At 53.1% G+C, this 26,033-nt stretch overlaps 2 protein-coding genes across 19 annotated transcripts in view; one reads left to right on the forward strand and one right to left on the reverse strand.

Annotated features, from left to right (window-relative positions):
• Positions 1–43: 43 nt before the first annotated feature.
• Positions 44–24,380, forward strand: FLCN (folliculin). 12 transcript variants are annotated; one of them, XM_063799707.1, is made up of 16 exons: positions 67–323; positions 552–759; positions 4,330–4,443; positions 5,349–5,437; positions 9,070–9,342; positions 10,906–11,052; positions 12,717–12,770; positions 13,085–13,306; positions 14,568–14,728; positions 15,606–15,697; positions 18,014–18,204; positions 20,040–20,153; positions 20,719–20,842; positions 21,906–22,037; positions 22,132–22,237; positions 23,370–24,380. In XM_063799707.1, the coding sequence occupies exons 5-16, from the start codon at positions 9,094–9,096 to the stop codon at positions 23,569–23,571; spliced, it is 1,794 nt and encodes a 597-aa protein (XP_063655777.1). In that variant the 5' UTR covers positions 67–323; positions 552–759; positions 4,330–4,443; positions 5,349–5,437; positions 9,070–9,093; the 3' UTR covers positions 23,572–24,380. The 12 variants fall into 12 exon arrangements, with proteins under 12 accessions (XP_024206218.1, XP_016787835.1, XP_063655780.1 ...); XM_063799704.1 differs by lacking the exon at positions 552–759 and adding an exon at positions 9,527–9,980 and having other exon boundaries at positions 86–323; XM_016932343.3 differs by lacking the exon at positions 552–759 and having other exon boundaries at positions 48–323.
• MPRIP (myosin phosphatase Rho interacting protein) overlaps positions 18,952–26,033 on the reverse strand; it is a 175,583-nt gene continuing 168,501 nt past the window's right edge. For 6 of the 7 annotated variants that reach the window (XM_063799700.1, XM_063799697.1, XM_063799703.1 and 3 more), the window contains one exon: positions 18,952–19,733. The gene's annotated coding sequence lies outside the window, so the exon portion shown is untranslated. The remainder of the gene's footprint in view (positions 19,734–26,033) is intronic. The other variant, XM_063799698.1, reaches the window with a different exon arrangement.

The following is a 26,033-nucleotide window of genomic DNA, read 5'->3' on the forward strand; positions in this document are numbered from 1 at the left end:
GGCTCCCGCACCCCCACCGCAGTGTTGGGTGGTGGTACGGCTCAGGGAGTCACGCGCCTGGGTCTCGGCGGGGCTGCGGGACCGCGAGTGAGTGTGGTCGCTCCTGGTTCTGCCAGCTCCCCTGAGAGCCTGAACCCGGGCTTGAGAGCCTCGCCACCCCGGGTGACATCCCTGCCGTGGGCTTGGGGGCTCTGGGTGTGATCCCGCCGGTCCGGGTCCCGCACCGACCACCTACCCAGCGCAGTCAGGGGCGGGGCTGGGACCCAGAGCGGGACCCCGGCTGCCGAGTCCAGGTGTCCCGCGGGCCTCGATTCAGGGAGCAGGTAGGCGGGGGTCTGAGGGGTTGGCGGAGGGGCCTGTCCGAGTTTTCGTTGGTCCCAGGTGGACGAGTAATGGGGGAGGGTTTAGGGCCAGAGTCCAGGGCGTCGCCGAGACCCTGAGATTTGAAGATAGGTTGGGGGCACGCCCATTAACCAAGTCTATGGGGATGATGACTGTGATCTCATTTGATGTTGCCATGAAACGGGACTGTTTGCCTTCCCTTCTCCCAGGTTTTGTCTTCGCTCTGTTTGGAGGAGAGGGTGTGTGTCATCCTCTTCTCCCAGTTTGGCGTTCAGGAGGGTCCTCTGATGCGCTAATAGGGTAGCACCGTGTCCTCCAGGGAGGGTGGAAGACCGCGCTTCTCTCCAGTTGAGAGTACTGTCAGTCGCGTCCTTGTCTCCTGGAAAGAATGGATTGGCTTGTGGATTGAAGTCCAAGGTGTGGTCACTAGCAGTCTCTTCAAGTGGGGACACAGGGCAAGGAGGAGCTTGCTGGAAGTAGGTTCTGGCTCTCTAGCCTTTGGCCACAGCCAGTTTAGTGCCAGATTATCACCGTGGTCATCAAGTAATTGAGTAATAGTGGCAGGTGACACTGCGTTTGCCCTTCTAGTGTCCTATGTCAGGGAGCTCTGTGAATGGAAATCCAGGGAAACGGTGGAAATAGAGCCACAGTGAGAGTGGATCTGAACTGGCAGTCATCCCCTGCAGAACTTTTCACCCTGGGCTTGTTGGGATCCCAGCTGCTAACTTAATGAGGCTCCCCAGTGGGAGACTAGTTATAGAAGCTGTGTGTCCACTGCTGGTTAAGATCCGTTATAGTGCCTTGTTTATTTAGAGTGCCCTTACTTAGTGGCCTCTTTAATTCTCCACGGTGCTATGAGAACACCATAGGAAGTAGGGTTGAAATAGGGCCAGGGCGCACCACGGGTGGTGGTGAGGTCACTGTCCAGGTCTGGGACTCAGCCATTGTGGGAGGGGGACATGAACAGACACTCTACCACATCAGGGAATTTGAATACTGTCTTTGGATATGTTGATGAAGAGACTGTCAGCCAGGGCATTTCGGCTTCCTATGTGGGTTCTGGAAAGCTTGTTGGAAACAGACTCGTGAGACACACTCAAACCAGTTTGTTTTCTTCAGCAAACACCTGGTAGAGATTGGAATTGAACAGTGAGTGAAGAATGACCTCACGCTGCCCAGAATTCTGATTCCATGTGTAATGCGAATTCTGAGAGGCCTCTGTTTCTCAGCTTTTGGGTGGTATTCAGAGAGGTCTAGTAACATTTGGTGTCACCTGGCTGGTGAGGGCAGGCTCCGGTGACCACAAAGCTAAGTGCTCTGTAGGGCACCTCCCTCTCTTTCAGGGGCTGCCTGGGCCTCTGGTGCACATGATCCATGGAGTCAGAGTCAGAGCTCTCGTCTGACAAGTGCTTTTGTTTTCTTTCTTTCTTTCTTTTTTGGAGACAGAATCTCATTCTGTCGCCCAGGCTGGAGTGCAGTGGTGCGATCTCGGCTCACTGCCACCTCCGCTTCCAGGCCCAAACGATTCTCCTGCCTCAGCCTCCTGAGTAGCTGGCACTACAGGCACGTGCCACCATGCCTGGCTAATTTTCGTATTTTGTATTTTTTGAAATGGAGTTTTACTCTTATTGCCCAGGCTGGAGTGCAATGGTGCGATCTCAGCTCACTGCAACCTCCGTCTCCCAGGTTCAAGCAATTCTCCTGCCTCAGATTCCCCAGTAGCTGGGATTACAGGCATGCACCACCACCATGCCTGGCTTTTTTTTTTTTTTTTTTTTTTGAAATGGAGTCTTGCTCTGTGGCCCAGGCTGGAGTGCAGTGGCGCGATCAGCTCACTGCAAGCTGTGCCTCCTGGGTTCACGCCATTCTCCTCCCTCGGCCTCCCCAGTAGCTGGGGCTTCAGGCGCCCGCCACCATGCCCAGCTAATTTTTTGTATTTTTTAGTAGAGACGGGGTTTCACTGTGTTAGCCAGGATGGTCTCAATCTCCTGACCTCGTGATCTGCCCACCTCGGCCTCCCAAAGTGCTGGGATTACAGGCGTGAGCCACCGCACCCGGCCTAATTTTTGTATTTTTAGTAGAGATGGGGTTTCAATATGTTGGCCAGGCTGGTCTCGAACTCCTGACCTCGTGGTCCGCCTGCCTCGGCCTCCCAAAGTGCTGGGATTACAAGCATGAGCCACCGCACCCGGCAATTTTTCTATTTTTAGTAGAGACAGGGTTTCACCATGTTAGCCTGGCTGGTCATGAACTCCTGACCTTAGGTGATCTGCCCTCCTTGGCCTCCCAAAGTGCTGGGATTACAGGCTTAAGCCACTGCGCCCAGCAAGTGCTTTTCATTAAAAGGAAAAACGAATAAGAGTAGCCCATGTTTTGGCCAGACATGGTGGCTCATGCCTGTAATCCCAGCACTTTGGGAGGCCGAGGAGGCGGGAGAATCACCTGAGGTCAGGAGTTCAAGACCAGCCTGGCTAACATGGCGAAACCCCATCTCTTCTAAAAATACAAAAGTTGGCTGGTCCTTTTGGCGCACGGTCATAATTCCAGCTACTCGGGAAGCTGAGGCAGGAGAATCGCTTGAACCTGGGAGGCGGAGGTGGCAGTGATCCGAGATTGCTGCACTGCACTCCAGCCTGGGCAACAGAATGAGACCCTTCCACAAAAAAAAAAAAACAAAAAAAACAAAACAAAATAGTGTAGCCCATGTTGGCTCTGGGTGCTGGGAAGTGGCTTGTCAGCGTTGCCTCTGGTTTCCCTCTCCTGCTTGAGAAGGAAACTGCCAGGCCTATGGCCTGAAAAGTAAGTTGGTGTGATGTAGATGCTGCCAGAGCACCCCCTTATAACCAAGAGTAAGAAAGATGGGGACTTGGCTGGATGCAGTGGCTCATGCCTGTAATCCTAGCACTTAGGGAGGCTGAGGTAGGTGGATCACCTGAGGTCGGGAGTTCGAGACCAGCCTGGCCAACATGGTGAAACTCTGTCTCTACTAAAATACAAAAATTAGCCAGGTGTGGTGGCAGACACCTGTAATCCCAGCTACTCAGGAGGCTGAGGCAGGAGAATCACTTAAACCTGGGAGGCAGAGGTTGCAGTGAGCTGAGATCACGCCATTGCACTCCAGCCTGGGTGACAAGAGTGAAACTTGGTCTCAAAAAAAAAAAAAAAAAAAAGGAAAGATGGGAACTTGCAGCCTTGACCTCCCAGGCTCAAGTGACCTCCCAACTTAGTCCCCCAAGTAACTTGGACTAGAGGCATGCCCGGCTAATTTTTTTTTTTTTTTTTTTTTTTTTGAGATGGAGTCTTGCTGTGTCGCCCAGGCTGGAGTGCAGTGCCGTGATCTTGGCTCACTGCAAGCTCTGCGTCTCAGGTTCACGCCATTCTCCTGCCTCAGCCTCCCGAGTAGCTGGGACTACAGGCGCCTGTCACCATGCCTGGCTGATTTTTTTTGTATTTTTAGTAGAGATGGGGTTTCACCGTGTTAGCCAGGATGGTCTCGATTTCCTGACCTCGTGATCTGCCCACCTCGGCCTCCCAAAGTGCCGGGGTTACAGGCGTGAGCCACCGCGCCCGGCCTGGCTAATTTTTTAAAAAAAATTTTTGTAGAGACAGGGTCTCACTATGTTACCCAGGCTGGTCTCAAACTCATGGGCTGAAGCAGTCCTCCTGCCTTGGCCTCCCGAAGTGTTGGGATTACAAGCATGAGCCACTGAGCTGGCCTCAAGACCCTATCTCTAAAAAAATAAATACAGAGATCCTTGATCAAATACTGGTTTAGAGTGCCTCAGAGGTGCAAGAGTTCAGCTAAAATGTCAGCTCCTGCTCAGAAGGTCAGAGGCCTGCTAAGCCATTCAGAACCCTGGGGAGTGTCTACATCCTCATCGGACACATTCTTATTTGAGACTGGCTGTAAGCTGCTCCCATTATTTTTCGTGCTACGAAGGCCTCTAATCTTAGAAATAGCTCTAATTTTTTTTTTCTCTTACCTAGAAAACGCCAGGTCTTCAAGGATGTCTGCCACCACCATGTCTGACCCATTTGGCAGCAGCCTCGTGTGTGGTGGTCTGGTGTGGACAGTGGAAGCGTGATTCTGCTGAGTGTCAGGTTAGTGTGGGTGCTCTGCAGGTGGGCTGAGACTTGGCCCAGGCTTGCTGTCCTGTGCATGTCTTGCTAGAAGGAACCTTATTTCTCTTCCCCTGATGCCTCTCAGAGAAAGGCGTGGCCTTCCTTTTCGCAGTTTAATGCCTTTACCTTTCCTTTGGGTCCTGCTACCCCTTACTCCATCAGTGGTCGCCCCATCTCCTGTTGAGCAGTAGATTTTTAAGCCACTCATCATAGTGAACCCTGTGGGCCCTTTATTGAAACTGTCTGTTTGGTTCCTGTGCCACTAGACTCTGGCTCCAGCCTTCCCCACAGCTGTGGCTCCTGAACCTCTGCCGCCCCTAGATTCTGCCCCTTTCTTGGCAACAGCTGTCATCTTTCCAAAGGCGACTTCTCAGTCCTCTCATTTATCTAACACGTGAATGTGGTGCCTCCTGTGTGTCAGGAAGGCACTTTGGAGGCGCAGTTCTGCGATGAGGAGCGCTACGACTCAAAGCAGGGCAGGGGAGGGTGTCGGGGTGGAGGGGAGCTCTTCTGGTGGGCTGGCAAGGGGTCCTCTGAGCAGGGGAGCAAGTGGAGGCTGAGTGGTGAGGAGTGAGCCAGGTGATGGTGTGTGGAGCATTCCTGACCTTTGTCCCCAGCCCTGCCCTCTCCTGTCCTGCAGCCTGCATCTTTGCTGAGTCCTCAGGGCCTTCCAGCTAGAAGTTCTGCCATCTGTTAAATGCGTATGTTTCCTCTCCCGCTGCCTGTCTGCCTCCCTCTTGGAGTGCATCTACAGAGCACTAGCCCTCCATTCCCTGCCAGCCACACCCAGGGTCTCCCTCTCTGACTCCCACACCTGCCTCACTGCCAGCCCAGCTAAGGTTCTCTTCAAATGTCTGTTTTCTGTCTGCCTCTGCCATTCCCAGTGTGACCACTCGTGCTCAGCCGTATCTCAGCAGGAGGACAGGTGCCGGAGCAGCTCGTGCAGCTAAGCAGCCAACTGCAGAAACGTCAGGTGGGTGGTGCATTCGCAGGCATGCTGAAGAAGCAGTTCCAGGCATGGGCCGCCGGCAGAGAGGCTGGCTGCAGCACCCCCCACCACCATGCACATCGTGCTTTGCTTCTTCCTAGAGTTAGCGGCTTTGGCAGGCCATGCCTTGTTTGTGTTCACAGCCTGCCTGTCAGGAGCGAAGACAGAACGTCTGACTTTTGGATCCGTAACAGGGGTGGGGGCTCCCCAGAAGAGAAGAGGCTTTGGGTCCTGGCCAGTGTCCACTACTCAGTCAAACATTCAGAAACTTACATGATTCTTCATCGTCCCAAGCAAGTCTGACTTGGGCCCTTTATTGAAACTCTGTTTCCTCTCCCGCTGCCTGTCTGCCTCCCTCTCGGAGTGCACCTACTGAGCACCAGCCCTCCATTCCCTGCCAGCCACACCCAGAAAGCAATGGGGCTTTCTGGGAAGGCAGAAATATTCTGTGACCTGGGCTATTCAGAGGGGTGGCGTGAGTCGTGTGTGCCTAGCAAACACTCAGGACATGGCCGGTGAGACAGAAGGGCTGAGCTTTTGTCCTAGCTAACATATTAATTAATTAATTCATTATTTATTTTGAGACGGAGTCTCTCTGTCGCCCAGGCTGGAGTGCAGTTGCGCAGTCTTGGCTCACTGCAACCTTCGCCTCCTAGGTTCAAGCAATTCTCCCGCCTCAGCCTCTTGAGTAGCTGGGACTACAGGTGTGCGCCACCATGCCTGGCTAATTTTTTTTGTACTTGTAGTAGAAATGGGGTTTTGCCATGTTGGCCAGGCTGGTCTTGAACTCCTGACCTCAAGTGATCTGCCCACCTCGGCCTCCCAAAGTGCTGGGATTACAGGCATGAACAACCGCACTCAGCCTATTTATTTAATTTTTTTGAGACGAAGTCGCACTCACTCTGTCACCCAGGCTGGAGTGTAGTAGTACGATCTCAGCTCACTGCAACCTCCACCTCCCAGGTTCGAGCGATTCTCCTGCCTAGGCCTCCCAAGTAGTTGGGACTACAAGCGTGCGCCACCACTCCAGGCTACTTTTTTTTTTTTTTTTTGAGATGGAGTCTCGCCCTGTCATAAAGGCTGGAGTGCAGTGACCTAGTCTTGGCTCACTGCAACCTCCGCCTCCCAGGTTCAAGTGATTCTCCTCCCTCAGCCTCCCAAGTAGCTGGGTTTATAGGTGACCGCCAACACGCCCAGCTAAGGTTTTTGTTTTATTTTGTTTTGTTTTTGTTGTTTTTGGTTTTTTTTTGAGACCGAGTCTCACTTTGTTGCCCAGGCTCGAGTGCCATGGTGCGATCTCGGCTCACTGCAACCTTGCCTCCCAGGTTCAAGTGATTCTCGTGCCTCAGCCTCCTGAGTAGCTGGGACTACCAGCATACACCACCACACCTGGCTAATCTTTGTATTCTTAGTAGAGGCAGGGTTTCACTGCGTCGGCCAGGCTGGTCTCAAACTCCTGACCTCAAGTGATCCACCCGCCTCAGCCTCCCAAAGTGTTGGGATTACAGGCTCATGGGATTACAGGCATGAGCCACTGTGCCGGCCTCTCCTAGCTAATTTAAATTTTAAATTTAAGTTGTCACACATAGCTGTGGCCACCGTATGGACAATGTGGGTCTGGCTGCATGTGTCAGGCTGTGTCACATGTCAGGCTGTTGGCTGTGGCTGTCCCCACTGTGCACCTTTGCTTTTGCGGTCTCGTTTCCAGAACTTCTCTGCCAATCAGAACCCCATGACACACCCCCATTTTAAAGCCTTCTCTGGCTTTCCGGCATTCGTTAGGAAGGCATACTGCCTCATGCTGCCGCGGCCATCCCTCTGCAATGAGTGCATGGTGTCCCTCAGACTTCGTGCCTGCAGCTGCCCCTGGCCTTCACATGGTTCAGCCGGCATCGCAGCTGTACTGTGGCCAAGCTTGGGGCTTTCCTTGACTCCATGTCCCCACCAGGTGTCCCATTGCTGGCTCTACCACGGAAACTCTCCAAAGGGCTCTCTCTACCCACTCCTGTGAGCTTTTTCTCCACCGGAAACTGTGTTAAGGTCACCTTTGACTTCATCATTGTTCTGCAGGTTACCACTCCCCCTTTTAAAAAGATTGTGGTGAAATAATACATGACCTAAAATGCGCCATTTGAACCACTGTTCGGCGTGCAGTGCCGTGGCATGAAGTATGTTCACAGTGCTGTGCGGCCATCGCCACCTTCCGTCTCCAGAACTGAGCCCCGCTCTTCCCTCCCAGCCCCCGGCAGCTGCCATTCTGCTCTCTGTCTCTATGGCTTTGAGGACTCTAGGTACCTCCTATTTAAGTGGAATCCTACAGTGTTTATCCGTTTGTGACCAGTGTAGATCATTTCGTGTAACGTCCTTCAGTTTCAGCCGTGCCGTAGCTTGTGGCAGGGTTTCCTTCCTTTTTAAGGCCATGTGACATTCCAGTCCCACCTTGCTAAAGCAGTTCACCTGGTCACTGGGGTGACCCCGGAGCTCCCCTCTGGCCTCACTGCCTGTGCTTGGTCACGTTGGCTAGCTGTCCTCCCTTCTCCACCTCTGAGTCTACAAGGGCTGCACTCCACGGAGGTCCCATGCGTCAGCCCCGACCGCAGCGCTTGGCTCTGCTGCTGTGTCCCGTCCCCGTGAAGGCTCAGCAGGCACTCACTGGGCCTCCTCCCCTGCTCACTCCTCCGCACTCTGCACCCCACCCGCACTGTGCGTCTTCGCCCTGCCTGGCCTGGGCCACTGTCCCTTCCTGCTCAGATCAGTCAGCAGGGTGCCTCAGCTTGTTCCCCACCTCCACCCTGGCCCCCTGCCATCTTTTCTGCACATGGGCATGAGTGAACCTATTCAAGTGAAATTCACATTTTCTCATGTCTCATCAGAACCCCCAAAGCCTCCCCAGTCTCTGATAACACATCCAGGGTCTTTCGGTGGCCTGGAGGAGCTATAAGATCTGCTTCCTACAGCCTCCACCCTGTCTGCTGCTGCTCTTCAGACACCGGACCCTACACACCCCTCAGACAGTACGGCACCCACCCTGCCCTTCAACTCTTGCTTGGCCCCGTAAGCCAGTCCTTCCAGGCTCCTGCCTCCTCTGGTCATTCCCTGCGTGGGCCTCTTGCAGGAAGCAGTTTTCCTGTGTCCCCCGCCGACCCCCTGCAGGAGGTAAGCTGCATGAGGGCAGTATCATGTCGCCTAGCACCTTGGCCCACATGGAGCAGGTGCCAAGCAGATATGTATTGGGTGGAGGACCCTCTCCCTGTGGCCTTTTATCTATTTGTTCTCACAGGGTTTGCCATGTTTGGCTGCAGTTCATGTCACTTGAGGACATTCCTTTCCAGCGCCATTGGCTTTGTGGCTGTGGCTCTGTCACAGCTCCAGCTGTGCTATCATTGCTCCACATTGTCCCCTCCCCTATTTGCTGTGACTCCCATGGGAAGATCCTATCTCTGTTCCTCTCGCACTGGGGCAAAGCAGTGCTGGCAGGGGGCTGGGGAACTGGCGGGTGGCCTCTCCTGGGCAGGAAGTCCATGGCACCCAGGTGCTCCCTGTGCTCCAGAGGGGCTGGGGAGGTTTCATGGAGTCAATAGGCATTAGCAAGCTGACATGTCCCCTGTCCCACGCAGGCCTGTTGCAGTCTCCAAGGCACCATGAATGCCATCGTGGCTCTCTGCCACTTCTGCGAGCTCCACGGCCCCCGCACTCTCTTCTGCACGGAGGTGCTGCACGCCCCACTTCCTCAAGGGGATGGGAATGAGGACAGTCCTGGCCAGGGTGAGCAGGCGGAAGAAGAGGAAGGTGGCATTCAGATGAGCAGTCGGATGCGTGCGCACAGCCCCGCAGAGGGGGCCAGCGTCGAGTCCAGCAGCCCGGGGCCCAAAAAGTCGGACATGTGCGAGGCAAGTGTCTTTGGGGTCTTGGTTTTGTGATCCCTGCAGTAGGTGTGGGATGGACAGGAGGACCTGAGAGCAGTGGACGGGGCCTCCCGGGGTGACACAGACTGCTTCTCAGGGGCCCTTCAGTTCTTTCCGCTCATCCTGACTGTAGCTTTTGTTTTGTTTTGTTTTGTTTTTTTTGAGACAGAGTTTTGCTCTTATTGCCCAGGCTGGAGTGCCATGGTGTGATCATGGCTCACTGCAACCTCCGCCTCCCGAGTTCAAGCAATTCTCCTGCCTCAGCCTCCTGAATAACGAATTACACGTGCCTGCCACCACGCCTGGCTAATTTTGTATTTTTAGTAGAGATGAGGTTTCACCATGTTGGGCAGGCTGGTCTTGAACTCGTGACCTCAGGTGATCCACCTGCCTCGGCCTCCCAAAGTGCTGAGATTACAGACGTGAGCCACCACACCCAGCCTATGTTAACTTTAACCCACTCTGCCTCCCTGCCGTGGCCTTCATGTTTGTATTCACACACTCCAGCCTGTCCTGGAGGCGGGTCCCCAAAGTCCCGTGCTCCCAGTGGAGTTTCCTGCTCCCAGGACCCCCAGTGTTCTCGGTGGGTCACTCCGTCAGCTCTCGAACTCTCGGGAATTAGTGTGAGTTTTCCCCAGTGGGCCACTTGTTTGTGTGGAGGACCTGGGTCAGGGCCCAAAATCAGGGCTGGGTGTTGGACCTGCCACTGCAGTGCAAACGGGAACCCAAGCTTGTTCTTTTGGTTCTGCTGCAGAAGCAGAGGACGTGTAAGAGCTGCATCCATTGCTGGAATTGCCTGTAAGGAATGGGGGAAGGGGAGCACCTCAGACCTGGGAAGGAGGGCACCGCCAGGCTGCTGGGGCATCCTTGAGCTGGTTTTGGGGTTGCCCATGGAGGAATCCTGCGACACTGTGGGGAGAGTCTTGCTGACGCACTGCCGCACGGTCTTGGGGTAGGAGCAGCTCCAGGGCGCACAGCCTCAGCATCGGAGTGGCTGTGGCAGCAGCGGGGCAGCGGGGCAGCAGTGGTGAGCTGCCACACCAACATCCTGGAGCTTGGTGCTCGCCCTATTTATTGGGCCTCTCGCCTGTGGCTGAAGCCCCTTCCAGGTGTTAGTTCAGAACCAATGATGGAGGCTGGGGGCAGTGGGTAGTGTTACCACCACAGAGCCCCTCACCCTCGGGCCAGCTACTTCTCACTTCAGCCTCAGTTTTGTCTTCTGTAGAATGGGGCTTCTCACTGACATTATCTCAGAGGGTGGCACTTGGGATTGAATGAGATGGAGCATGCAGGGCCCTTTTCATGTTACCTACTTCGTAAGTGCTCAGCAAATACCTGTTAGGAACAACCTCTGGCAATCTCTGCGATCTCTGTGTTCTGTTTTCCTCTTTAGGAAACATTTAAATCTTCAGATAAGTATAAATCTGGAAGCCAATTATTTTTATACAAAAATAGCTTGAGTTTTCCGAGCTCAGATTTGCATAAACCTAAGAGAGTTTGTTGCCCTGCTTCCCAACTAACAGATTTACTTTTCCTTTTCATGGACAGGGCTGCCGGTCACTTGCTGCAGGGCACCCGGGATATATCAGCCATGATAAAGAGACCTCCATTAAATACGTCAGCCACCAGCACCCCAGCCACCCCCAGCTCTTCAGCATTGTCCGCCAGGCCTGTGTCCGGAGCCTGAGCTGTGAGGTGAGCCTTGTGGCCACAGAGCCTGTCTCTGTGGGAGCCCACATGCTCCCAGGTGCTCTGGGTGGGCTCGGAGCCAGCATTGCACAGGGAGGCAGGCACTGGTCCTCTCTCAGGGCGGACCCGCAGATCAGCACAGCACAGGGTACAGGATGCCTCCCTTGTCCAGAATTGCGGGAGGAGTCATGTTGGACTTGCTGAGCATTTTCTGATTGAGTGCTAGCTTTTGCACTTTAAGCACGGAACTTTTATTATTTGTCCTTTCTTTATTATTATTATTTTCTTTTTTCCTTCTTTTGTGTCAGGGTCTCGCTCTGTCGTCCAGACTGGAGTGCAGTGGCGCCGTCATGGTTCACTGCAACCTCAAACTCCTGGGCTCAAGCGATCCTCCCGCCTTAGCCTCCCAGGTGGCTGGGACCACTGGTGTGTGCCACCATGCTCAACTGGGGTTTGTTTTTTGTTGTTGTTAAGACAGAGTCTCACTCGGTTGCCCAGGCTGGAGTGCAGTGGTGCAATCTCGGCTTACTGCAACCTCCACCCTGGGTTTAAGCGATTCTTCTGTCTCAGCTATCCTGAGTAGCTGGGACAACAGGCGTGTGCCACCATGCCCGGCTAATTTTTTGTATTTTTAGTAGAGAAGAGATTTCACCGTGTTGGCCGAGCTGGTCTTGAACTCCTGACCTTGTGATTTGCCCGCCTCGGCCTCCCAAAGTGCTGGGATTACAGGTGGGAGCCACTGTGTCCCACCTTTTTAAAATTTTTTTGTAGAGATGAGGTCTCAGTATGTTACCCAGGTTGGTCTCGAACTCAAGCAATCCTCTGGCTCATCCTCCCAAAGCACTAGGATTACAGGTGTGAGCCGCCATGCCCAGCCCTGTGTGTCCATTCTTGATGGATGTATTCCTAAGATAGGAAGCATTTCTAGGTTAGGTGGTTCATTGCATCAACATCACCTTTTTTTATTATCTCAGTCCTCATTCCAAGTCTCAGTGATGATCCCGTGCTGCTCTCAGCCTGCTGAGGTGTGGATGATTTCTTCCTAAACTACGTCGCTGCTGCTGTTGCTCTTGACTCTGAGCTCAGGTCTTTGTTACAAAGAATTCGTCGTTCAGTTACTAAACTTCCTTGTCATCGGTGTCCATCCAGTTCGACACACCAAGCTTCCTTACTGTTCTCATTCAGTGTGGCTGTGTGCCTGCCCTCAACCATCCTCTCCTTTTAATTTCCTACCGCTGGTCTGCTAGCAGGCAGCTCGGCATGTCTGTTAGAATTGTGTGTTAAGGAAGAGTAAGTATGTCATGAGGAGGGACCGAAATCCTCTTATAAGAATAAAGTATGTGGGGCTGGGCACGGTGGCCCACTCCTGTAATCCCAGCACTTTGGGAGGCCGAGGCCGGCAGATCACCTGAGGTCAGGAGTTCGAGACCAGCCTGGCCAACATGGTGAAACCCCCTCTCTAAAAAAAATACAAAAAAATTAGCCAGGCGTGGTGGCACACTTTTACAATCCCAGCTACTCAGGAGGCTGAGGCAGGAGAATTGCTTGAACCCAGGAGACGGAGGTTGCAGTGGGCCAAGATCACACCATTGCATTCCAGCCTGGGTGACAAAAGCGAGACTCCATCTCAAATAAAGAAAGAAAGAAAGAATAAAATGTGCGGATTTCAGTGCAGGGAGAGTGCAGTGGCTGCTCTGACCTGCTGGTTCTTCTGCATGCTCCAGGTGAGTAAGCTGGTACATTTGAGTCTGGGAGAGGTGTGACATATGCATGGGAGTTATTTATGGCTCAAGGTGGAAGAAAAGCAATAAGCCTTGTTACCGGCCCTTGCAGTCCACAATGATAAGTGTTGTTGGAAGCTTGATCACAGGAGCAGAAGAGTACAGTCTTCGGCTCTCATGGCCCCCACCGTGCCATTCTCCCCGTTATTAACGCTGGCTGATTTGTGCCAGCTGACTCTGAAAAGTCTGAAGAAGAGGCTTTGATTTGGTGTCACTAAGCGAGGAAAGGGCTGTCTGAGTCGCCGGTGTCCCTCCAGGTCTGCCCTGGCCGTGAAGGCCCCATCTTCTTCGGAGATGAGCAGCACGGCTTTGTGTTCAGCCACACCTTCTTCATCAAGGACAGCCTGGCCAGGGGCTTCCAGCGCTGGTACAGCATCATCACCATCATGATGGACCGGATCTACCTCATCAACTCCTGGCCCTTCCTGCTGGGGAAGGTCCGGGGAATCATCGATGAGCTCCAGGGCAAGGCGCTCAAGGTGAATTCAGAGACGAGGTGCCGGGGTGGCAGGGGGCCCTGCACTGCATGAGTCGCTCTGTGCTGAGGTTGAAGCCTGGAGACCGCGTGGCGTCTTCCCCTCTGCTTACAGCCAGTGCACTGTGTGAATTGTAGTCTCTTGGCTTCAGAGCTGGAGGTCGTGAGGAGCCTCCCAGGCCATCCCGCCTGCTTTGCTGGTCTCTCTTGTCCCCGTTATCCTGGTTCTCGCTCAGCTCTGGTTTCTTTGCTGCAGTCAGACCCCTGGTGTCTTTGTTTCCTCTGGCCTTCATCTCAGGGATGTCTGTTAATCCCATTGAGTTGCACCACCGAATGTAGGCCTCCAGCTGTGGAGATGCCGCTCAGGCCAGGCCAGGCCAGGTCGTGCTCTGGTAACAGCCTCGGATCTCAGCACCTTCAAGCCATAGGGCCTGTTTCTTACTCATGATGTGTGCATTGCAGGAGAGTGGGGCTCTGCTTGCTGTGGTCGTCCTGGCAGGCAGAGCGGCAGCCATATGAAAACGCTTCCCCTAGGCTGGGCGCAGTGGCTCACGCCTGTAATCCCAGCACTTTGGGAGGCCAAGGCGGGCAGATCACCTGAGGTTGGGAGTTTGAGACCAGCTTGACCAACATGGAGAAACCCTGTCTCTTCTAAAAATAAAAAATTAGCCGGGCATGGTGGTGCATGCCTGTAATCCCAGCTACTTGGGAGGCTGAGGCAGGAGAAACGCTTGAACCCATGAGGCAGAGGTTGTAGTGAGCCGAGATCACACCATTGCACTCCAGCCTGGGCGACAGAGTGAGACTCCATCTCAAAAAAAAAAAAGAAAAGAAAAAATGTTGCTCCTTCTGCCCTCCAAAAGCACAGATGGTGCTGAGGGCCTTGTTTGTCTCAGCTCATTGGCCAGAGCCAGTCACGTGTGCCTTAGCCAAGTAGTGCACCCAGAAGGGGAGGTGGAGACAGGTGGGGAGCAGCGCAGATGGCCACTCACGAGAATCCCCCTGGGTGCCTTGGGTCACTCATTAGGAAGGGGACAGGAGAAGCTCAACCGATTTCTGTTCTCGGATAGCTCCTGATGTAGCCGGGGCAGAGCTATGCTGTTGGGAATGATTGGACTGGTGGCACTTTGTGTGCTCTGCATGGAGAGAGTATAGTGGGACTGATCCTCCAGGAGTCAGGTCCTGGAGTTGGCTGTGAACGAGTAGGGGTCCGGGCTGCTGGCAGCTTTGGCTTAAAGAGGCCATCCCTTCCCTTTGCATTTCAGGTGTTTGAGGCAGAGCAGTTTGGATGCCCACAGCGTGCTCAGAGGATGAACACAGCCTTCACGCCATTCCTACACCAGAGGAACGGCAACGCCGCCCGCTCGCTGACATCGCTGACAAGTGATGACAACCTGTGGGCGTGCCTGCACACCTCCTTTGCCTGGTAACGGGCGTCTCTGCTTTTGGCATATCTGTTAGGATAGAGCAGTCACGATACATTGGTTGGCTTGTCCATGGATTTGGGAGAACAGTCCTTAGCCGTGTTTGCTTGCTGCCTCTGTGAGGAGCAGTGGCCTGTGGGCACTTGTCAGTGAGCACAGATCTGGGCTGGGAGTCCTTGTTCTGTAGGCCTCTTCCCCTGAGTGTGCTGAAAACATATTGACGTGGAACTCACTTCTTCCTGGGTTCAAGTGATTCTCCTGCCCCAGCCTCCCAAGTAGCTGGGATTACAGGCGCCTGTCACCACACCCAGCTAATTTTTTTATTTTTGGTAGAGACGGGGTTTCACCATGTTGGCCAGGCTGTTCTCAAACTCCTGACCTCACGTGATCCACCCGCCTCAGCCTCCCAGAGTGCTGGGATTACAGGCGTGAGCCACCGCGCCCAGCCTTTTTTTTTTTTTTTTTTTTAAAGCAAATCTGAGTCGTATCATTCTAGCCATAAATATAATCACAATACTGTGATCATGTCCGACAAAACGGACAGACTCCTGAGTGTTCTCCAGGCTGCAAGCCCTTGTGCAGTTTACCTTTTGTCTCACAAGTGACTGCATTGGCATCGGAGCAGCACCCCAAGTCTCTCTGGTTTAGAACAGCTCCCCCTTGCATCCCCTCCCCTCCAAGTTCCTCCCATCCATCTATTGAAGGACCTTGGTCGTTGACTTGTGGAACTGCCTGCATGCGGGATCTGGCTGGTTGTGCCCTGCTGGTGTTCTTTTATACCCATTTTTTCTTTAAACTGGTAGGATCAGGGGCTGGGTGAGCGTCAGGTTTGCGTTTTCCTTTGGCGAGAACGCTCATAGCTGGTGCTGTGTTCTCCAGGCTCCTGAAGGCGTGTGGCAGCCGGCTGACCGAGAAGCTCCTGGAAGGTGCTCCGACCGAGGATACCTTGGTCCAGATGGAGAAGCTCGCTGGTGAGGCAGGGGTGCTGTTGCCGGGGCCTTGGCCCAGATGGCCGTGGGGCGGTACCAGCTGTCTGCTCTCCTGGCAGGAAGAGCTGAGGGAGGGAAACGCGGCTCTGAATCAGCCCAGGACGAGCCTTCGGGAAGCTCACCCTCTGATCTCGGTGTGATTGTTGTGATTTCCTGTCTCGTTTGCCTTGACCGCCATGTGAAAGAATCTGTTCCCCAACTAGGTGGGGAAAATTCACAGGTGGGCTGTCTGTAGAGAGAACTGGCTGATTAAAGGCTTCTCGTCCCGATTTTGTGATAGCCAAGTGCTTGGCCTGGTCGACGGTCTTTGCTCCTTTACAAATAAAGTGTTCTGTTTCAGTTTGTCCCAAGTTTTCCATGAAGGGCAGTGGTTCCCTGACCTCCCAGGTGCCTGGGCTTCCCCAGGTTCCTGATCTGGGGCTTGGGGCCCTGTGTTTGGGGATCGTGGCACTGTGTGCACCAGCCCGGAAGCACTGGGCCAGTCTTGGCCAAGCTTTCCATCAGGGATGATTTGATCTTGGTGCTACAGGTCTGTGGTACGACCATTGTTCCACACCACATGTCATTAATAATGCTTCCCATGCTTCTGCTTGCAAATGACCAGCCTTCCAAACAGCCAGAGCTGTTTCGAGGTGTTTCTGCAGGCAGGTGCAGGCGTGCCCTCAAATAAGCTTTGCCAATGGAGTCTCAGCAAGAGCAAAACCTGGTCAGGAAAGACAAAGCCTGGGAATCCACCCCCATGCCCTGCGGGTTGGCTGGCCCTGGAGCCATTTATTATAGTGCCAATCATGTTTCTAGGCAGGTGCAGATGGCAAGGGCAGTGTCTTGGTGAGCTTTTTAGCACAAAGAGCCAGGTCTGTCGAAGCCTTTGTGAGAGCTGGAAACGCAGGTGTGCTGGGCATGCGCAGTGTGGGGTTTCGGGCTCAGGGCTTGCCCTTTGGCATCAGACAGACCTGGCTTCGCATCCTGGATTTGCTTCTGACGTGCACCCTTCCCTTTGGGTCTCGTGATGTGAAATGGAGATGTTGTCATTTGTGAGGGCTCCATGAAGTTTCATTGAAATGACAAATACTAATTTCTTCATCTGTGAAATGGAGATAATAGTGCTGACCTCAGAACAGCTGAGAGGACTAAATGAAATGATGTTGGATGCAGCCATAAAGAACGAAGTCAGGCACTGGTGCACGCCTGGAATCCCAGCGCTTGGGAGACTGAGACAGGCGGAATGCTTGAGCTCAGGAGTTTGAGACCAGCCTGAGCAACATAGGGAGGTCCAGTCTCTACAAAAAATATGAAAAGTAGCTGGGCGTGGTGGCGCATGCCTGTAGTCCCAGCTACTTGGAAGGCTTCGTTGGGAGGATCACTTGAGCCCAGAAGATTGAGGCTGCAGTAAGCCGTGATCGTGCCACTGCATTCCAGCCTGGGCAACAGAGTGAGACACTGTCTCAAATAAAAAAGATGGGAATAGTAGACACTGGGGGCTCCAGAAGGAGGGAGGGAGGGAGGAAGGGGAGGAAGGGCTGAAATACTTTCTATTGGATACCATCTGGGCATATTACTTCCTGTGGTTCACTGTCTGGGTGACAGGATTCATAGAAGCCCATACTTTAGCACCACGCAGCATACCTTTGTAACAAAGCCGCACACGTACGCCCTCAAGCTAAAATAAAAGTGGACCGGGAGGCCGAGGTGGGGGGATCATGAGGTCAGGAGTTTGAGACCAGCCTGGCAGATACGGTGAAACCCCGTCTCTACTAAAAATACCAAAAAAAGTTAGCCGGACATGGTGGCAGGTGCCTGTAGTCCCAGCTACTTGGGAGGCTGGGGCAGAAGAATCGCTTGAACCCAGGAGGCGGAGGTTGCAGTGAGCCGAGATTGCGCCACTGCACTCCAGCCTGTGCAACAGAGTGAGACTCCGTCTCAAAAAAAAAAAAAAAAAAAAGTGGAAAAAAAAGAAACAATGTGTAGATCCTCGAGAACTGTGGCCGACTGGGTGTGTTCCGTAGACACGCTGTTGGCATTTTTCTTACTGATTTGAGTTTTCTCACCAGCAAAGAACAGCTGACGGTCTTTCCATAAGTGCTTCTAAGAGAGATGTGTGGTACCCCGGGCTAAGTAGACAGCAACTGAGCCCTCCCTCCCACCCCAGGGCTCCCAGAGCAACAGGGAGCAGGGAGCATAGGACCTGGCCGCAGCCAGGAATCTACACTGACCGGCTCAGCCCATGAAGTATCTTGGGCTGAAGTCACAGGATGAGACTGTTTGTATCTGTAACTGTCCTTGTCATCTGTCTTGCAGATTTAGAAGAGGAATCAGAAAGCTGGGACAACTCTGAGGCTGAAGAGGAGGAGAAAGCCCCTGTGTTGCCAGAGGGTACAGAAGGGCGGGAGCTGACCCAGGGCCCGGCAGAGTCCTCCTCTCTCTCAGGCTGTGGGAGCTGGCAGCCCCGGAAGCTGCCAGTCTTCAAGTCCCTCCGGCACATGAGGCAGGTAGGCGGCAGGGGCACAGCGCATCAGGAGCTCAGGAGGAGAGCCAATCATGGGCTGTCCCTGCCCACACGCCTTGCCTCTGGACCCTCCACCTTCAAAACCCTGCAGGAAGTGACTGACAGCCTCCTTGGTGGGTGGCTGAGGGCACAGGGCATTGGGGGTATTAGCCATAGGATCAGTGCTCCCCTTTCAGTGATGACCTAAGTATCTTCAAAGAAAAGCCCAGATAGTTGGCATCCCATGGTCCTCTAATCCTCTAAGAAGCTCCTAAAGGCATTGAACAGCACTGTAATTGGTTTGGATGCAGCCTGGACCCTGCCCATTGAAAGTGATGGTCTGGCTGGGCGTGGTGGCTCTCACCTGTAATCCCAGCACTTTGGGAGGCCAAGGGGGGGGCAGATCACGAGGTCAGGAGTTTGAGACCAGCCTGGCCAACATGGTGAAACCCCATCTCTATTAATACAAAAATTAGCGGGGCATGGTGGCATGTGCCTGTAGTCCCAGCTACTTGGAGGCTGAGGCAGGAGAATCGCTTAAACCTGGGAGGTGGAGGTTAACAGTGAGCCAAGACGGCGCCACTGCACTCCAGCCTGGTGACAGAGCGAGACTCCATCTCAAAAAAAAAAAAAAAAGAAAGTGATGGTCATTCTTACAAAAAATTAGGAACAACTTGCATATCAAACCATACTAGTAAACAGTAGCCAAACCGTGGAATATGATTAATTAGAAGAAATAAATCGGGCAGTGTGTGTTCAGGGTGATGTATGTACATGTGTGCCTGCCAGACACGACAAAATCTAACAGTGTTGCCTCCAGTTACATCGAGTCAGATGCCGGGAGAGAGGGGTGTGGGTTGCTGGATTACAAGGGCAGGCTGCCTTCTTATAAAATTCTTCTGCATGAATTTTTCCAATGAGCACTGATTCATTAGAAGAGAGTTATTTGTTTTTGAAAATGGAGTGAGACTGATTTCATGGCAGATGTCCTTGGGGCTTCTGGATGTAAACACCCATTCCATCAAAATCCTGCATTTGGCTGAAACCTTCCTTGTCCATTGCTTATGTCGATGAAGGTTGGAAGGGGTCTGGAATTCCTCTGGAGGTGGGACTGCTTTGAGGCTGTTGGGGTTTGGTGAGACATAGTATTGTGGCCTCTCTCTTATGTTGTGTTTCAAAGCTGGGTTTGGCTTCTTAGAAGCCGTGAGACAGCAGGCTGGACTCTCCTAAGGTGTCAGTGTCACGGAAGTTAATAACAGGTGGGGTGTGGGGAGAGGCTGTTCTAGGTTAAAGAATAAGGGCGTGACAACTAAAAGCCATGATGGGTCCTGTAGTATCTCCTGGATCCAAAGAACAGCAGCCGTCAAGCAGGCAGCAGCCCTGGGCTTGTGCACGCGGCTGGATGTCAGATGCGTCTGTCCGGGCACTCCTGGCTGCAGTCATGGTCTCAGCTGTGGAGATGCCCTTATTCTCCTGGGTGCTGCCATGTCGAGGGCCCTACAGCTTGCTTTCAAATGGTTCAGCAGAAAGTGTCTGTAGAGAGAAGGTGAATATTGCACAAAGTTAACATCTTTTGCTTCAAATTTTTAAAAACAAAACTGGGAGAAAGATCTTGGAGCAAGAGCTTTGGAATCTAGCATTTATGTGCAAACCTGGAACTTCTCTCTCTGACCCTTTAACCCTGGGCCGGGCACCCGCCTCCCTGAGAAGATAAGTGTCTGTCTCCTGAGCCCTGTCTTTGCTCTACAAAGTTTTATGAACACACAAATAACTTCATGGGAAGGGAGAGAAAAACCATTTCTACTAGTCACGCTGAAAGCACTGCACTCTCTTGTTTAGGTCCTGGGTGCCCCTTCTTTCCGCATGCTGGCCTGGCACGTTCTCATGGGGAACCAGGTGATCTGGAAAAGCGGAGACGTGGACCTCGTCCAGTCAGCTTTTGAAGTGCTTCGGGTGAGAACATCTTTTCCTTAGGTGTGCGGCGCAGGGCAGTATTGGCCTGGTGCCTGGCGTCAGGTGGGGATGCCAAGGTGCACCGACTGCCCAGCACAGAACCGCTGTGCACCACACGGTCTCCACTGGGGGCGCAGTGGGCACGGAGACCCGGGTCTGGTCTGATGATGTTTAAATCATCAGAAGGATGCGTGTGCCTGCTGACTGCCTAGGCCTGAGAGGGAACAAAAATGCATATGACACAGTCTTGGTAAAAGCTTCTTTGTGGGATGCGGTAAGAGACAAACGTCTGTGCAGGCAAACATTAATATGAGTTAACACCACAGAGCGAGGGGCAGTACAAGCTGGTGTGTGACTGGCGGTCCAGACAAGAGTTAGGGACCTGGTGGTGGAGGACCCTCCCCCCTCACCCCCACTGTGGGCTGAGAGTCTGGGGACTCCTCTGGCAGGAGGGAGGGCTTGGACCGGGCTGCAGGAGGCGTGTGGGGTTTGGGTAGTAGAGCATGGATGGCCGGGGCTGAGGGCTTCCTCGTGTCCTTGGTCTGAGTCCTGCTGTCCTCCTCAGACCATGCTTCCCGTGGGCTGCGTCCGCATCATCCCATACAGCAGCCAGTACGAGGAGGCCTATCGGTGCAACTTCCTGGGGCTCAGCCCGCACGTGCAGATCCCCCCCCACGTGCTCTCCTCAGGTGCGTGCCCCCGCGGGCTGTGGGGCCATGCCCTGCGCTGAGGGTCCCCACGCCTCAGGCCCAAAGTGGAACCAGATCTCTGTCATGGTTTGTGGAGAGGAGACCTCATTGCAGGGCCAGCTTCCCCCATGGCTCTGGGCCTCCGTGTTCTATCTTCACACAGGGAGCGGTGGGTGAGTGGACCTGATGGGAAGGGTGGCTGGCAGGGACTGTCGTCAGTGGGCTGCAGGTCACCGTCGTGGGGTGGGAGGATGTGTCCCTGGCCAGAGGATCCTGGTCGTCCTGGTGATTGGGTGCCTATGAGATGGAGGCCTGCTGAACGCTGGGTGTGAGCTGCCTGCTTCTGTGGGCCCTGCCATCCTCTCCTCACTCTTCTACTGTTCCCCTGTCCTGCCTTCTGCTCTCCTCCAGCCTTTTTCTTCACCTCATGTGCCCGAGGTCTTCCCGGCCTTCACTGGTGTGGTCAGGGCTCAGCAAACCCCTGGTCTTTTGGTTTGGGGATGTCCAGGGATCAGCCCCCCAGGCTCATCAGTGACTTCCCCCAGCACAGCTGTGACCAGCAGCTGCTGACTCATGGTCCGAGTGGAGCTACCCTGAGCCCCCAATCAGCACCCAGGCTGGGTCCTGACTCCCTGCGAGGCAGTGCCTTTTTTCCCGGTAGCATTGGAAACACAGGCTCTGGTTTCAAACAGACTTCAAATTCTTACCACTACGAGCAGGTTATTTAACATCTCCAGGCCTGTTTCCCCATCTGTAGAATAGGGTCATGGTGAGACCACCCTCATAGGGCTGCTTAGCCAGAGGTAAATTGATGTATATAAAGTACTTTGTGATTATTGTAATATAATAAATTATTAGTTTAACTGAGGCAAAAGTTAACCCTTAACTATTCACGAATAACCTGAAAGGTTTTAAATACCAAAGCATTGATTTGGGCCAGTCTTTTCACCAGCAGCCTTCCCCACTGACCTGGGATGAGCGGAGTGGGGCCCACGGTGGGCGAGCGCAGGGGAGGTGAGGAGCATGGGGGAGGTGAGGAGCCACGGGCCTTGTGTTGTTACAGAGTTTGCTGTCATCGTGGAGGTCCACACAGCCGCACGTTCCACCCTCCACCCTGTGGGGTGTGAGGATGACCAGTCTCTCAGCAAGTACGAGTTTGTGGTGACCAGTGGGAGCCCTGTAGCTGCAGACCGAGGTGGGTGCCCCCAGGCGGAGTGTCCTTTTTGTGAGAAGATGCCCCCGCCCCGCGCTAACGCCTGCTCTTGCTCTGCCCCTGCCCTTCTCCCCAGTGGGCCCCACCATCCTGAATAAGATTGAAGCGGCTCTGACCAACCAGAACCTGTCTGTGGATGTGGTGGACCAGTGCCTCGTCTGCCTCAAGGAGGAGTGGATGAAGTAAGCAACAGTGTGGGTGAGGCCCCTTTGCTTGCGACCCTGGAGAAAACCTGGAGCTGTTTCCAACAGAGGAGCTGGGCTGTGGCCACTGAGGGAGGAGCCGAGAGAAGAGGTTGGGGGCGGGGTTCCAACTCCACGTCCGCCACTGCAAAGCTCAGGTGGCCTCGGGAGGTGGTCATCATGTCTGCCTCCGGCTCCTGCATGGGGAGGTGGGGGTGGCGCCTGCCTTGGAGAGCGACTGAGGCTTGGGCAAGGGCTCCAAGCTCACAGGAGGGTTCATAATGGAAGCTCTGTCATCTGCTGTGCAATTAACTTCAAAACCTAAAAGCCCAGTAACCCATGCCCCACCCCGCTTTTTATTTTATTTTATTTTTATTTTTTATTTTTTTTGAGTCAGAGTTTGGCTGTTGTTGCCCAGGCTGGAGTGCAATGGCATGATCTTGGCTCACCACAACCTCCGCCTCCCGGGTTCAAGCGATTCTTCTGCCTCAGCCTCTGGAGTAGCTGGGATTACAGGCACCCACCACCATGCCTGGCTAATATTTGTATTTTTAGTAGAGACAGGGTTTTAGCATGTTGGCCAGGCTGGTCTTGAACTCCTGACTTCGTGATCCGCCCACCTTGGCCTCCCAAAGTGCTGGGATTACAGGCGTGAGCCACTGCACCCGGCCCCCCGGGTTTTTTTTTTTGTAAGCAAATTTACTTTATTTCCTCCTGCCTCGATTCTTGGTAATTTTTTGGGTCAAATTTATTAATCAAACATTGTCCTGATTTAAAATCATGCAGTGAAGCTTAGGAGCAACCAGTGTCTTCCACGAGTTTAAGGAAGGTTTTTCTTTCTTTCTTCTTGGCATCTTGACAACAGCTTGAGGGAGGGTGTGGGAAGCGCACAGGCACCATACCCATACCCGACAGAGGGCCGAGCCCAGCCCCGACAGCTTCCCTTCCTTGCTGGGACACAGCTCCTTTCAGCAGTTCAGGGGCCAAGCCTGCTGCCCCGAGGGTGTGGATTCCAGCTCTGCCTGCACAGCTCCTGCTGGTGCCAAAGCTGTGTCACCCCTGGTTGGCCCCGTGACCAGGCCTCGAGGGATTGTGCTGTGGTGTCTAAGTGTTTTGTTTTGGTTTTCTTCAGCAAAGTGAAGGTGCTTTTTAAGTTCACCAAGGTGGACAGTCGACCCAAAGAGGACACACAGAAGCTGCTGAGCATCCTGGGTGCGTCCGAGGAGGACAATGTCAAGCTGCTGAAGTTCTGGATGACTGGCCTGAGCAAGACCTACAAGTCACACCTCATGTCCACGGTCCGCAGCCCCACAGCCTCGGAGTCTCGGAACTGACCCGTCACACACACCTGCCTAAAGACAGGGATGGCTGTCCACAGGCTCCTCCAGCCCCGTGAGAGGGACTGTCCCTTGAGTTTCTCAACTGCTGGAAGGAGCTGTGTCCCAGCAAGGAAGGGAAACCGTCGGGGCTGGGCTCGGCCCTGTCAGGTTTGGGGCCTGTGTGCTTCCCAGACTCTCCCTCCAGCCGTTGGAATCGCTGAAGATGGCAATGAAAGGCGGAGGGATGATGGGCTCTCTCTGTGTTCAAACCCCTTGGAGAGACGACTAGGAGGACAGCTTGCCTCTCAGGCCCCTTGTGGACTTAGACTCAAAACCCGCAGGAGAAACAGGTCCGACTCAGTATGCAGTCGCAATAACATGTCTGCTCCCGAGGTTAACATTCAAGCGTTTCTACTTTGAAATTCAGCAAGAGTTTCTGGGCCTTATGTTTGAGGGTACCTTTTGCTGCAGTTGTGAATATTCAGTACATTGCCAGCTCTTGGTCACTGAGTGATTGAGTTAGGGCTCCGCAAGAGACTTTGGGGAGTGAAGTGGATCTCTTCCTCATCTTCTGGTCCTCTGAAATGTGTGTTCTGAAGCCATGGGGCTCGTCTTCTGGGGTGTTCCCCTGCAGGTGCCGGTGAAGGTAACCTGGGGCTTAACGATGGAGTCCCTGATCATTTTTGCACAAGACAGGTTGCTGAGGGGTCGGCAAGCATCTGACTTGCCCAATCCCCTGGATATGGTGAGCCCCGCCATGCTTTTATTCTGTATCGCTTTTGTCTTTATTGCTGCTTTCAACATTTACGTTTGGTTACAGTTAACTATTTTCGGAGTGTGGTGATTGAAGACAATTTCATCCTCCCACTGTACTTTTTTTTTTGAGAGGGAGTTTCACTCTTGTTGCCCAGGCTGGAGTGCAATGGCATGATCTTGGCTCACTGCAACCTCCGCCTCCTGGGTTCAAGCAGTTCTCCTGCCTCAGCCTCCAGAGTAGCTGGGATTACAGGTACCCACCAACACACCCAGCTAATTTTTTTTTTTTTTTTTTTTTTTTTTTTTGAGATGGAGTCTCACTCTGTTGCCCAGGCTGGAGTGCAGTGGTGCAATCTTGGCTCACTGCAAGCTCCGCCTCCCAGGTTCACACCATTCTCCTGCCTCAGCCTCCCGAGTAGCTGGAACTACAGGTGCCCGCCACTATGCCCCACTAATTTTTGTATTTTTTAGTAGAGACGGGGTTTCACCGTGTTGGCCGGGCTGGTCTCAAACTCCTGACCTCAGATGATCCACCCACCTCAGCCTCCCAAAGTGCTGGGATTACAAGCGTGAGCCACTGTGCCTGGCCCCTTTTTTTTTTTTTTTTTTTTTTTTTTTTAAAGAGATGGCATCTTGCCATGTCGTCCAGGCTGGTCTTGAACTCCTGAGTTCAAGCAGTCCTCCTGCTTCAACCTACAGCTACAGGTACCCCCCACTATACATTTTTAATAAGGATTCATGGCTCAGAGGGATTTTCTTATGGTTTTGCTGATTTGTTTCTAGTTTTTTTGTGTTTATATTTAACATGAAGACCAAGTTTATATAACTAGGTATCTGTATAACGCAACAACATTGGAACACAATAAAGATGTATTTTTGTAAATTGTTACTACATGGTTTTATTGGTTTGATGCCTACTATTTATTTGCGCTCAGGCACAGGAAATACTATGCTTAAAAAATACCAGTGAGTCAGCCGGGCGCAGTGGCTCATGCCTGTAATCTCAGCACTTTGGGAGGCTGAGGCAGGTGGATCACGAGGTCAGGAGATCGAGACAATCCTGGCTAATACGGTGAAACCCTGTCTGTACTAAAAATACCAAAAATTAGCCAGGCGTGGTGGCAGATGCCTGTAGTCCCAGCTACTCAGGAAGCTGAGGCAGGATAATCACTTGAACCCGGGAGGCAGAGGTTGCAGTGAGCCAAGATCACACCACTGCACTCCAGCCTGGGCAACAGAGTGAGACTGCATCTCAAAAAACAAAACAAAACAAAATACCAGTGAGTGGCCAATTCGCACGGTTAAGCTGCTATAATGATCGTTGACAATCTTCTCCAAGTTAGTCGTTGGAGTTGGTGTTGGAGAGAAGCAAACACTCATTTATCCCAAGGACATCTGTTGAGTATCTATGCCCATGTGCTTTTCATTTTGTTCAGCGTTAGAAATGGCTCATCCCTTAATAATGATGATATTTAAAAGACATGTCCATCTGAGAGGAAGATGGCTGGAATCACCCTGGGTGACCGTGGCAATCCCTAAAACAGCAGGGTTCACGGTTTAGTCATCTACCTCGAGTGGGAGGGGACCCCCTGGCCAATGTGGGACCCACTGTCCTCCCCGGCTTCGGGTACAGATTCCTGTCTTTCTCTCGTGCATGGCATTCCTGGGAACGTGGTTCTATGCTCAGTTTTTGCCAATTGTCTGCCAGTCTAGTGGCTGAA

This window comes from Pan troglodytes, chromosome 19 (genome assembly GCF_028858775.2).
Source record: "Pan troglodytes isolate AG18354 chromosome 19, NHGRI_mPanTro3-v2.0_pri, whole genome shotgun sequence".
NCBI classification, from domain to species: domain Eukaryota; kingdom Metazoa; phylum Chordata; class Mammalia; order Primates; family Hominidae; genus Pan; species Pan troglodytes.